Source organism: Nyctereutes procyonoides, unplaced genomic scaffold, assembly GCF_905146905.1.
Source record: "Nyctereutes procyonoides isolate TBG_1078 unplaced genomic scaffold, NYPRO_anot_genome, whole genome shotgun sequence".
In the NCBI taxonomy this organism is placed as follows: Eukaryota; Metazoa; Chordata; class Mammalia; order Carnivora; family Canidae; genus Nyctereutes; species Nyctereutes procyonoides.
Window position 1 is genome coordinate 4,184,276 of NW_026575044.1, and position 12,686 is coordinate 4,196,961.

Genomic DNA, 12,686 nt, shown 5'->3' on the forward strand with positions numbered 1-12,686 from the left:
GAGGCGGAGGCGGCCGAGCTCCCCCGCGCGGCGGGCTCTGCGGCCGGGAGGCGCTCGCCCCGCGCCGCGCTCGCTGCCTGGGCGTGCGGAGCGCCGTGCGGGAGCGGCCGGGAGCCGCGCCGAGCCAGCCCCGGAGGCCGCGGCAGCGCGCGCTCGGCAGGCGGCGCGGCGGGCCCGGCGGGCGGCGGCGCCCAGGGACGCCGGGGGCCCGCTGGCGCGCGCGGCCGCAGCCCCGCAGCCCCGCAGCCCCGCAGCCCGCCGCCGCCCCCCCCGCCGCCGCCGCCCCCGCCGCCGCCCCCGCCGCCTGGCCACCCCGAGCCTGGCGCTGCCGCCCTTCCGCACTTCGCTCACTCCTTCCTCTGAATGGGAAGTTGGGGAACATGGACGGGGTCGTGCTGGCGTGGACCGCGCTCTTCTGGCTGACAGGTAGGAGGCCTTTTCTACCAACGCCAGGAACTTTCTGTATATCCCCTTGGTGGGGGCTGTGCCCGCCCTGCCCGAGCCGCGTCCCCCCCGGCCGGGCTCGGAGCTGCTCCGCGGCTCGGCGGCAGGTGGGGGCAGGGGCTGGGCGCGCTAGGATGATGGAGGAGGCGGGGGAGAAGCTCGGCTACAAGTGAGACGGGTCGACACGCAGGTGTCTGACTCCTTGGGGGATTGTCCTTGCGCTCGTGCATTTCCTCTTCCACACAACGGTTCTTGTCGATATTATCCTGAGTTGGTAATGCTGTGTGGTTCCTGGGAAGAGCCTGGTTAGGAAAAAAAAAAAAAAGAAGAAGAAGAAGAAGAAAGAAAGGAAAAGAAAGCTCGGAGGAGACATTAATTGGGAGAACTGCTTTTCTGGAGGTGAGGGATGGAGGAGTGTCTGTCTCCCTGATTCCTTCCCAGGAGAAGCCGGGAGACCCCGCGGCGTCCGCCCTGTGCCTCGCGGTGCCGTAGGGCGGGATGAGGAAGGAGATGGGGATGCAGGCTTGATTGGCTGTGGAGTTTAGGGCCTGGCTCGCTCGCGCGTGGTGCCATTTGGGGGAGTGGTCCCATAGCCGAGAAGAACCTTCCTCCCCAGATAAACAGTCTCCCCTCCCCCAGCGAGGATAAATTGCAGAGATATCCAGAAGGTAGAGCTTCTCCCCAGCATTCAAGCCCCTTCCGCTAGCTGGGTCCTTAGTGTGCTTTCTCCTCCCCTTTGGTGAACTTTCTCCCCACCCGCCAGCCTGAGGTCTGGAAAGGCTCTTGCTCCTGGCCCGTTGTCTCACACGAGGGTCCTGCGCGGCTGAGGGACCCGTGGCCAGTCCTGAGAGATTCACAAAGTAACCCAGCTTGGGTGGGGGTGTGCATGGGTGAGGGAGGTTCGGGTAGTTTGGGAAGGGGTTGAGACAAAGATTCCAGGCAAGGTGGAATGGTTAAGAAAGGAACAAAGGGTCAGAAAGGTTGCGAGGATAGGATGAGGGCAGTGCAGGGCAGGAGAGAAATCAGAAAATAGCACCAAAAAAAAAAAAAAAAAAAAAAGTTCTGTTCCCTCCTGGGGCACCAATCAGAAAATTTGGAAAAATCCAGTCAGTAGGAAAAGGGGAACAAGTTTAAAATCTCTAAGGCAGTCATTGAAAGCAGATAAAATGTATTTAAGAAGAAAAGCAAAAACTCCATTTCCCATAGCTTCAAAGAAGATTATTGATTGCCTCACATTTTTTCCCCTCTCTTATTCCAAATGAGGGCCCTCAACACTCAGTCTGCCCCATACTGGCTTTAGGTATAGGGGATGGGGGTGGGCAGGGCATGTCAGCAGAGTTAGCCTCTTCTCTTGGCTGCTCTGAGTTCATCCCTCCCACATTATTCAAATATGAATCATCTCTAATTTCAGGGTTTGGCTGATCCATGTCTCCCCACTCCCCTGGCCTCCTAGGGCCTTCTACTTCCACCCTCACTGATTCTGAATGTCCTTAATTTGCCTCTACTTCTGCGCTATCACACTAGAAGGCAACTAGGCCTGAAGCCCGAATCACCCCTCCCTGAGGCCAATGAGGCATCCTGGGGCAAGAGTAATAAGTCAGAGATGCTCTTCTAGATACCCCAAGGTATGCCCAAGAAAAGCACAGGGAGTGGGGGCAGAAGGGGAACATAGAACTCTTGTGGCTAGCAGCTTTTTATGAAATGGAATCATATCATTTGAAGGGGCCACAGGCCATCTAGTCCAGTCCCTTAGTTGATAAAAATGGAGGCCCACAGAGGTGATTGGCACCCAGCAAATGTGTGATGGAGCCGGGACTAGAACCTAGTTCTTCAAACCCCAGGCCAATCCCATTTGCGTTCTCCTGAGCTACCTCACTGGGCTTTTTTTTTGTTGTAGGGTGTTCTGTTCTGTGTGTATTTTGAGGGGAGTTGCTGCTTTGTCCGTGCCTCCTTTGCTCTGTACCTGGAGAGGCCACCCCCTGCCTAGTGGCAGGCAACAGGTTAGTTATTAGGGCCTCCTCAGCTGTCAGAGGCTGGGCTTCTGTGCTCTGCACAGGAGGTTGGCTTTCTGAGATCCCACTGAGCACTGCAGGCATCCCCAGATCCCAGCCTCTGCTTCCCCCCCACCCCATCCCGGCAGGCAGGCTGCTGGACACGCTGCCTCAGCCTCAGCAAAGTAGAGGAGCTGACAATGGCGGCTGAGGGGTGTGTGTGTGTGGGGGGGGGAGGAGCAGTCAAGGAGGAGATGGATTCAGACTCATGGCTCCCAGAAAAACCCTGAGAGGAAAGGTAAGAAATTTCAGTCCAGCCCGATCAATGAATTCTCTCCTGAGGGGGTGGTACAAAGAGAAGGAGAGAGGGAAGGACAGATCAAAAATGAGTCAGAGAGCCTGGGGAAAAACACATTCATTCTCCTTCTCCCTCCCTTTGTCCTCCCCCACTCTCTCGCCTCCCTCCTCCCCTCCCCTGTTTCTCTCTTCTAATGCCGGCTGAGCAATTTCTAATCAACACTTTAGGTTTTTTCCTCAGTCTCAGGCAGCTCCTTCCTTGTCTTTCATTGCTAAAATTCTGCTGTATATTTAGTCTCATGATTTCTCATTGTCACTGTGATGCTGCTTCCTGTAATAAATTGTTGCTGTTGTTGTTTTGAACAAACATAGTGTTTCTCAGCTGCTATTTTAGCAACAGGTGCCATCCAGCAGTAGGACCTGAAGGAGGCTTCACCAGGTCTTTGTTCCTGAAGGCGGATGGCATTCCCTCTGTTCCTGGCAGCAGAGGCTGCCAGAGGCTCTCTCCCAGGGAGGGAGCTGGCGACGTGCTTTCCCTGAGACTTTTGGGTCTCTGTGGTGAAGATTGCTATGCTCTGTTAGCATTTCTTTCTTTTTTTTTTTTTTTTTATTTATGATAGGCACACACACACAGAGAGAGAGAGGGAGGCAGAGACACAGGCAGAGGGAGAAGCAGGCTCCATGCACGGGAGCCTGACGTGGGATTCGATCCGGGGTCTCCAGGATCGCGCCCTGGGCCAAAGGCAGGCGCCAAACCGCTGCGCCACCCAGGGATCCTCTGTTAGCATTTCTTTTGGTCGCCTTTTGGTTGTATTCACTCACTTATCCATCCATTCTACAGGCACACACTAAATCCCTCTGCTTTCTAAGTATTGTGATGGGTGCTGAGGATAAAGAGAGAGGAAAGACACAGCCGTTCCCCTCAGAGTTGTCAGTTTAGTCGTGACTCAAGCGACTTTTCTGGTGATTGTGGTTTGGAAGCAGAAGGTCCTCTGATGAGAGCTGTGAGCACCACACAGAGGCTAGGAGAGCACCCAAGCCACCCTGACGTGGAGGCGGAGCAGTCTTAAAGGAGCTCCTAGGAGACGTGTTCATGCCTCTTCAGCTGCTGAGTTACTAACCACATCCAGCGTGGTGCTGGGGTTATGGAGATGAATGAGACACAGCCCTGCCTTCCAGCACTCGCAGTCTGGTGGCAGGACACCATTATGGAGTAGCCTATCCCCAGGCAGTAGCAGAGGTCTGCACCCAGTGCTTTGGGGTGCTCCATGGGGGCTGGGTCCCAGCCCAGCCTGTAGGGAGAAGGAGGTATCTAGGGGAGGTTGTTGCCTGGGCTGGCTTGCATTCCAGTAGATGCCTGGTGACTGTGTGCGGAGAGTTAAAGCACTATTAGCCCTGGAGAAGGAAGAGTGGCTTTCAGAGGTTGCTGACACCTCAACTTCCACTGTCTCCTTCTCTGTCCTGCTTACCTTTCAATTTCTCTCCCTCTACTGTTCTTCTTTCCCCTGCAGAAGAGACCTTGCCCTTACCAGAGCATCTTCTTTCAACACTTTGTCACAGCTCTCCCAACTCCCCTCCGGCCCCCAGCCAGGTGCTTTTTTCTGGACTTGTTTCAGAGACTCACATGATTCTGCTGGTTGGCTAGTTTCTACAGACTTGGAATTAGTAGTAGCAGCAATCTTAATGCAAGTACTTAGTACTCAGTACAGTGTTTGCAGTTTCAGTGCCAGGACTTCGTTGGTGGAAGGAATCCTGACCTGGGAGTTAAGGATTGGGTTCTAGTCCTACCTGCTCCATAGATTGACTATGTAACCATGAGATCTGGGTCTCATAATCTCTTGAATGAGATGACTTCTAAGGTCGCTTTCAGCTCAAAGATTCTATGGTTTAAATCTTTTTTCCATTTAATTTTAATGAGTTGGAAGTCACAACTAAAGCGTGACAGGTCCAGTCTTCCTTTTATAATTCACCTAGTGAAAAGCCCCAGTTTCTTCAGCCTTTCCCTGATTAATAATGATTGGAATGAAAAACACTAGCTGGGGAGGGAAAGCTCTTGTTAGGATTGTCAGAAGGATAGATGGAATAGCATTTGGTGCTTGGTAGATAGGAGAGGGTCCACTCATATTGGGGACTGGTAAAGCAAGGCAAGCACTTTGGACTAGGTGGGATGAATCCTACTCTAGCCAACACAGTCCCTTCTGGTGTGAACTTTTTGTTCCAGGACCTACTTACCTCTTCACTCTTTCTGACATTTTAGCACTTATGTCTCCTTTTCTGCCATCAAGAATATAAAGAAAGGTGTGATGTGGTTGTTGTTCTTGCTTATTTACATGCTATGATGCTTTTCTTTGTGTTAAAGGGCCTTCCTATACATTACGCCTTTTGATCATTTAAAGCAAGAATGGTTGATATTACCTACCCTTGTATAAGACGACAAAAGCTTAGAGAGAATAAATGACTTGTCCACGTCCATGGTATCTTATTGTTTAAAAGAATAAGAAATAGTGTCACTGACTTAATATGACTTGGTTGGGTCAAGTGCCTGAGTCCAGGGGAAACTTCTTTTCTGCCTGAATCCAAGGGTCAAAGTAGAACTCTTGATTTAAGTGAACATACATAGTGTCTTTTATGGGGCACTGGGTAGTGAGGCTTAGAAGTCATAAAGCTCAGGGAAATATTGCAGGGAAAAGTGAGAAAGAATAGCATTTTGTTTTTCCAATAACTCTAAGATCTAATGGGAAGGAGTAAATGAGAAGTGCTCCAGTGAGCACAGGAGAGGGTATCAGAGCCCATTTGGGACTAGGGGTTGGCGCTATGCACTCAGGAGCCACACAGGATGTAGCTGTGGCATATGTATGCTTAAAATTTTGGTTTTCAAGATAGTCTTTGGCTCTCTGAAAAAGAAAGAAGGCATCTTGGATGACTAGTGTTCTTTACGGGCCAAGAACAAATAAGAACTCCGAAGAGCATGCTGCTTCCCCTGTTTCCCTGCAGCACCTGCGGTCCTGCATTAGGAGTAGAACCCTTGCATTTGGTCCCGGGATCCTGCATCATCACTCCTCCTGTGCCCTCTGCTCATCAGGAGGCAGACTCAGAGGCAGTGCAGGAAGAGGGATTAGATTCAAACTGACCTGGATTTGAAAACTAGCTTAATATTTTACTGTATCTTCTTTGGTTTTAAAATGGGAAATGAATTTACCTTATAGGTTGTTGTGATAATTAAAATGGAATTATATAAAACTCGTAGCACAATATTTGGTACACAGTAGGCCCTCAATACTGATTATGAACCCCAAATAGGTATGTTAGCCAGCATTTTGATGCCGCAATGAGCAACCTCCAAATCTCAATAGCTCACTTGAGCAAACATTTAGTTCTTGCTCATATTACATGGGAGCCAAAGTCAGCTGCAAGTTAGCTGTGACTTGGCTAGAATTGGTATACTTGGCTCAGTTCCAAATGTTTTCTTATTCTGAGACCCAGGATGAGGGATCAGTCACTGTTTGGGCATACTTTTGTTATGGCAGAGGGCTCAAGAAGGTAGGGAGAGCGCTTAGGGTGCCAGAGCCAAAGCATGTACAGACCTTTTAAACTTTTGCTTGGACATGTCTTATGGCATGCGTGTCATGCAGAAAAGCCCAGGGTTTTTGGAGTGGTGAGTGTCCTCTGCCTACAGGGAACAATGCAAGAGTCCAGAGGGAAAACTAATTGGGAACAAATAATAAGCTCTATTAACTGGGTTAAATCATTCAACAAATATGTTAAGTACCTTCTATGTAGCAGAGTCTTTAAAAGGCTACAGGGGAGTTTGTTGTTAATGGCAGAGACAGATAGCTAGGTAGGAAGTTCTTAGGCAATTCAATGTCATCCTCTGGGGTGCTGGAACTACAGTAAGAGCAAAAAGAAACTTCTAGAGGAAGTGACAGCTGAGCAAGTTTGGAGAGATTAGTAGGAATTACTAGGAGAAAAGTGGGATGGGAGAAGGAGAATTTATAGAGGGAACAGCATGTGCAAAAGCCAAGAATCAGGGAGGATGTGATTTGTGAAAATTACAAATGTTTTAGTATGATTGGGGAATTTACTGCGGCAGGAGGAATGAAAGAGAGTGGCCCTCTCTGAAAGGGGCCAGTTGTGCTCCCGAAATGGCGAGGAGTCTTTAAAAGGGTCAGGACAAAGGAATGCCCCGAGCAGATGTGCATTTTAGAAATGTCATTGGGACCACAATGTGGAGAATAGGTTAGATGTGGGCAAACTTGCAGCAGAAACCACCCAGGAGACCCTTGTGGAAAGAGAGACAAAGCATGCTGAGAGCCTGAAGTCACAGGGTGCAGTGGGGATGGGAGAGGTGGACAGAGTGACTGGAGGTGGAGGAGTGGCATGGTTGGATGTGAAGGTTGAAGGAGTGGGTATGTCAAAGATACTTTCAGTTTTGTGGCTTGGGATTGCTGGGGATGCCATTTGTGAGCATGAACTATCTAAGTTGCTATAATAGACTGAAATGCAGTAATGCACAGAAAATAATTTCTTTCTCTCTCCTATAACAATCTGGACCTAGTGAGGGGTGAGTCTCCCATTCCCAGCGTGTGGCTGCCAAGACCGCTCCAGTGACAAACATTCTCAGCAGTTGGACCAAGGAAGGCAGAGAGCCAGGGCATGCAGCTTGTGCTGCAGCTTTAGAAAGGGGACCTAGAAGTTGCACATATCACTTCTCACATACTTTCATCCAGAGCATATGGTCACAATTAGCTACAAAGAAGCTAGGAAATGTTGTATTTAGTTGGTTTGGGGGGCTAGATTAAGACCCAAGCAGTTCCTTTACTAATGGAAGAGGATAGTAGGTGTCTTCCTCTATAGAGTGACACGTCGGAGGTGCTTGTGTAACATCCATGTGGAGAAGGAAGTTCGTATTTGGGTCTGGAGCTCAGGGGAGAGATCTAAACTGGAAACATAGGCAACAGCTTAGTAAAGGTTGATAAGGAGTTTTCTCTGTCCAAAGAGCCCGTCCATCCCAGAAAGCTGACCCACCCAGTTAACCAGGACAGCTTCCACAGCACCTCTGCCCTGCAGGGTAGGGGCTAACCCCTTTTAGTACAGCTTTGGTCCCATTGGAGCAGCAGGGGGGCCAGTGAGACATTAGTCACAAGCTCATTCCAGGTCTCTGGGAGACAAGGCAAATCAGACAGAAAAGAATATGCTTCTGGCTTTTATCTGCTCAATGGTGGCCGAGAATGGGAAAGCATGGCTCAGTTGGACACACAGGACTTATGCTTAATGAATGGCAAGCTCTGTGTGCACAAGTACCAGAGCTATGGGTAGCAGATAATAACTAGGCCATAAGCAAAGCCTCCTTGGGCAAGGGCAGGACTGACATTTTCCATAGTCCCATGGAAGTGGGGGAACTATTGCTGCCTTTGGGGACTGTCAGGGAGAAAGCACACAAGGATGCTGTCATGTTTTTGTTTTTGTATTTGTTTTTGTTTTAAATCTCCAAATGGTACATCTGGTCACCCTGATCCTAACATGGATTGAGCAATCAGGTGTCATGATAGCAAACAAGAGAAGCTGATCCTGGCCAATTTGGGCAGGAAAGGAATTTGCTGGAAAGCAGTTGATTAACTTACAGAACCAACAGGAAAGCTGGATAATTAGGCTTAGATATTAGGCAAATACCAAGGGAATGTCTACTATTCTTTGTAAAATCTTTTTATTTTTTAATCCAGGTATATCAGGAAGATGAATCTTTCCTATTTCTTTAGGGAGGGAAAAAAAAGACCCAAGCTGCATTCTCTTTACCTTTAAACCTTGAGCCTGCAGGACAACATTTCTCCAAATACTTTGCTCCTATCCTGACAATGCTACTGAGGGGTGGACAGGCTTTATTTTCTCATCTGGATTGTGAACTAAACCTAGAGGAGCTGGGTAGATACTTCATATTCATCTCTTACCCTTAGAAAATATGTCCATCAGTTGTCTCTAAGCAGTTTCTTAAGAAATTGGGACAACATGTTAAAAGCGTGAAGACAAGAGATAAATTTCTTAAAGAAGATCAACTTGAAGGCAGGAAAAGGAAGAGTTGTATTGTCACACTGAATGAAGAGAAACCTTAGGAGTCTGAAGGCCAAGATATGCTGGGGAACATGTAAGTCTGAGGTCAAAATCCCACTTCTGGGACTTAAAGATGGATGAGCTCTTTATTCTAAAGATACCTATTTTTACAATGATGATTTTCCATAACCTTCAGCAGCAATCTTTGCTTCTGTAAAATGGGGCTGTGCTTAAGATCTGCCTCTCAAAGATGTAGCAGGCAGGAATAGCTTACCAAGTAACTAGTGGGGAAAAGGAACTGGCTTTGGGAAAAAATGAAATTGCTAAAATAAGAACAGCTTTGCTTTAGATACTGCTTTTGTTATTCTTGCAAGAACACGGGTTCGTTGTGTATAGCATCCTTTTCTTTACATGAGAATTGGGGCAGGACCTTATTTTGCCACATGAAGGGAGGCATTGTCTGCACTTGGAGCTGATCTTCCCTGGCCTAGTGACTGGCTGAGTTGGGGGCTGCTCTCTGAGCTGTCACTCATCACTCTACTTCTAGGCAGCTTTTCTAGTTATTCGCCGGAATCCATTCTCTGCACTAGGGGTAATCTGCTAAGAAAGGTCCTTCTGACTCACTCCTTCATTTATTCTTTCATTCTTTGATTCATTCCACATTGTATGACCTTCAGCCATATTCTATGACTTTGTTATATACCAGGGATACACAGTCAACCAAATCCTGGTCCCTGCCCTCAGGGACCTTAGAGTTAGAAATTAAGTTTACATTGGATTTCTCAAGATCTGGGACTGGTCTTTCAAATTGATTTTCCCAGAACTTAACATAATGTTTTAAAATATGTTTCTGATTGAATTTGAATTAGATAGTCAAGGGCAGTTTCTCTGTGCATCAAGAGCACAGAAGTTACAGGAATGGTCTGGTGGTCTAAGACTGAGGATTCCCTCCTTTGCAGATGTAGAAGAGCACACAATCTGCAGTCTTCACTTATGATCTTTCGTATGCTGTTTAGTGCTGCTCTCATTCAGGAATCCTAATTTTTACAGGTACCTTCTATACAGGATGATCCTTTCCCTTGCTTTACTTCTTTTTCTGTCTTTTGCTCTCTTCCCTATTTGTCTCCAGTGCCCTGGAATACTTGGCTTTCTTTGGAGGATGAGACTCAGATTCTTTCCTCACCTCTGTGAATCTCTTTATGGGAACACTGACACAGAAGTCCCTTACGGTGTCACTGGTGCCTGGACTCAAAGTCCCAGCCTTTGCAAGACCCACACTCTGGCTGCCGGAGCCTCCTTCAGTTACATGTTCTTGTGTTTCCCCAGATGAAAGGGATAATACATTTATAGTTAAAGAATGAAAACTGTTTTCATATGTCTGGAGTTGCTTGGGACCAAATCACAGGGAAGACCTTATAGGCATTCAGGTCTCATCCTGGAAGGAATGGGGAATCGATGGAGGCCTTAAAGCACAGGAAAAAAAAAAAATATATATATATATAATATAGTATGTATATATTCTAAACAACTCTAGATAAAAAATGTGGAAAGTATACTGGGCTGGAAGTATGGAGGCCACGTAGGAAGCTATTATAAAACTGAGGAGGTGACGAAGGCCTATGTAAAGTGATGGTTAAGAGCTTTGGAGCCAGTCAGCCTGGGTTCATACCTGACTGTCACTTGCTAGCCCTGAGATGATAGGGAAGATACATACAACCTCTGAGATTCAGATTCTTCATCTATAAAATGAGTATGATAATAATTCCTACTTTATAGAATTTTTTTGAGAGAATATAGATACTACATGAATAGGGACACCTGGGTAGCTCAGTGTTGAGCATCTGCCTTTGGCTCAGGTCATGATCCTGGAGTCCTGCGATCAAGCCCCACATTCAGGCTCCTCACAGGGAGCCTGCTTCTTCTTCTGCCTATGTCTCTGCCTCTCTCTATGTCTCTCATGAATAAATAAATGAAATCTTAAAAAAATACTACATGAATAATGCTTAACACCATTTCTGACACCTAGTAAGCATTTCATATTTAATACCTAGTGGAAGGAATAGAAACCTAATTTAAGGGCGTGGCAGTGTAAATAAAGAAGGACCAAATTTAAGAGATGTTTGGATTTAGTGACCAACCAAATGTATTTGGGGACAGAGAAGAAATCATCAAAGCTATAATTTCTCTCTGAGGTGATAGGATGGGGGTATACTGGCAAAGGAACCAGAGGGGGAGAGAGAAGAAGGACAGCTTTATAAGCAAGAAGTGAGAAGAGAGATCATGAATGAGGTTAGACATATTGAATTTGAAGTATCTGTTAAAACCTGCAAATGAGGCTTCTGAGAGTTGAGGTCTGAGACATAATGATAGAACTGTGGGAATGAATAAGATTTCTTAGATAATGCACAGATGAACACCACAAAGAGGCTGAACATTTTTAATTTATCTACCTGGCATACAAAAGTATTCTCACTATAAACTCCAGCATAAGAAGTACTAGGTTTTGGCATCTGACGAGTGCTGAAATAGGAAAGACTCTGTAGGAGAGAGGACCAAAGCTCAGGACACTAACCTCACTCCAAGGTAGATCTCTTGGAAATGGGAGGTACTATCTCTGAGGAGCCTGATCTGGAGGTAGGAATGGAGATCCCATGAGAGGTACTTTTTGAAGTTGGGTGGTTAGCCACATCAATTTCAGATATGGTTCAGTCACGTGTAAGGGATATAGGAAACAATGCCAAATCCTCTAGAGAAAGGGCTGGTGTCATGGCCCAAGCAAGCAGGCCGGTGCTCAGAGTAGGATCTCAGTCCCAGTGAGGCAAATGGATAGGAAGTAAGGAGGAAACAGTCCAGGATAAACACAAGTTGAGCAAAAGAGATGCTGCTTAGTGGCTGTAAGGTATCCAAGCCTTCATCTTGGCTTGGATTTAGTTAGGGCCAGACGAGCACTTCTAGATCGCATCCTTCAATGGGAATGGGGTTCCAAATAGGCATGGCCAGGGCAGACTCAAGAATTGGGTGGCATTCATCTTGCAGTTTACAGAGCTAAAGCAGGGGCTGGCATTTTCAGCTTTCTTTCTAACTCTTCACTATTATGGTCCTTAAAGATCCAATGAACTTTCATTTCCTTGAAATGTCTAGTCCTGTCCTCTCCAGTTGTCCAGATTCATCCTTAGCTTACAGCCCTAGGATTCCCATCATACTCTGCACATGTACACACATGGTTACCCTCCATTTTCTGATTTCCAGAAGGTGATGCATGCTTGGGTAGTGATGAGCACACCCAGGCACTGTTACTGTTGTACTCCTAATTACCTATTCTAGCATTCCTGTGCGGTTTTTGCCCATTCTGTGCTATACACATTCAGCATCTCCCATCTTGATATCTGTGCTCACCTAGTTCTAGGTTCATAGCTTCACAGAAGTCAACAGACTTCTGTTTACTGTTTTTGACAGTAGCAGCAACAGCTACATTTATTGAGTGTTTACTATATACCATATTATCCTAAGTGCTTAGGTTAAATTTTCATTTAACCCTCAGTCAGCTCCATAAGGTAGTTACAATTATTCTGGTTTTACCAGTGAGGAAACTGAAATTTGTGAGTTGAGAAATTTGCCTTAGGCCATGCAGCTATGAAGTGGTAGAGCTCAGATTCTAATTTAGGACTAACTCCGAAATCCATGCCTTTAACTCTCATGTTATAAAAAGGCAGATGCTTCTGACACTGTATTCCTTATTCTTTGGAGCTTGGATTTATATTGTGTGTCATGGCATAAACTAAGAACCAACTAAACTCTATTACTAAGGAGAGAGAGAGTCCAGGAGTGCCTGGGTGGCTCAGTGGGTTAAGCATCCTACTCTTGATTTTGGCTCAGGTCATGATTTCAGGATTGTGAGATCCAACCTCA

The 12,686-nt window shown here is 46.9% G+C and overlaps 1 protein-coding gene across 5 annotated transcripts in view; it reads left to right on the top strand.

Annotated features, from left to right (window-relative positions):
- The first annotated feature begins 290 nt into the window (after window positions 1-290).
- The window catches only part of ILDR2 (immunoglobulin like domain containing receptor 2), a 61,154-nt gene continuing 48,758 nt past the window's right edge, over window positions 291-12,686 (top strand). For 4 of the 5 annotated variants that reach the window (XM_055324338.1, XM_055324339.1, XM_055324341.1 and 1 more), the window contains exon 1: window positions 291-426. In XM_055324338.1, coding sequence (XP_055180313.1) covers window positions 381-426 — 46 coding nt within the window. In that variant the 5' untranslated portion in view covers window positions 291-380. Of the gene's footprint in view, window positions 427-2,341; window positions 2,445-12,686 lie in introns of all 5 variants that reach the window. The other variant, XM_055324340.1, reaches the window with a different exon arrangement.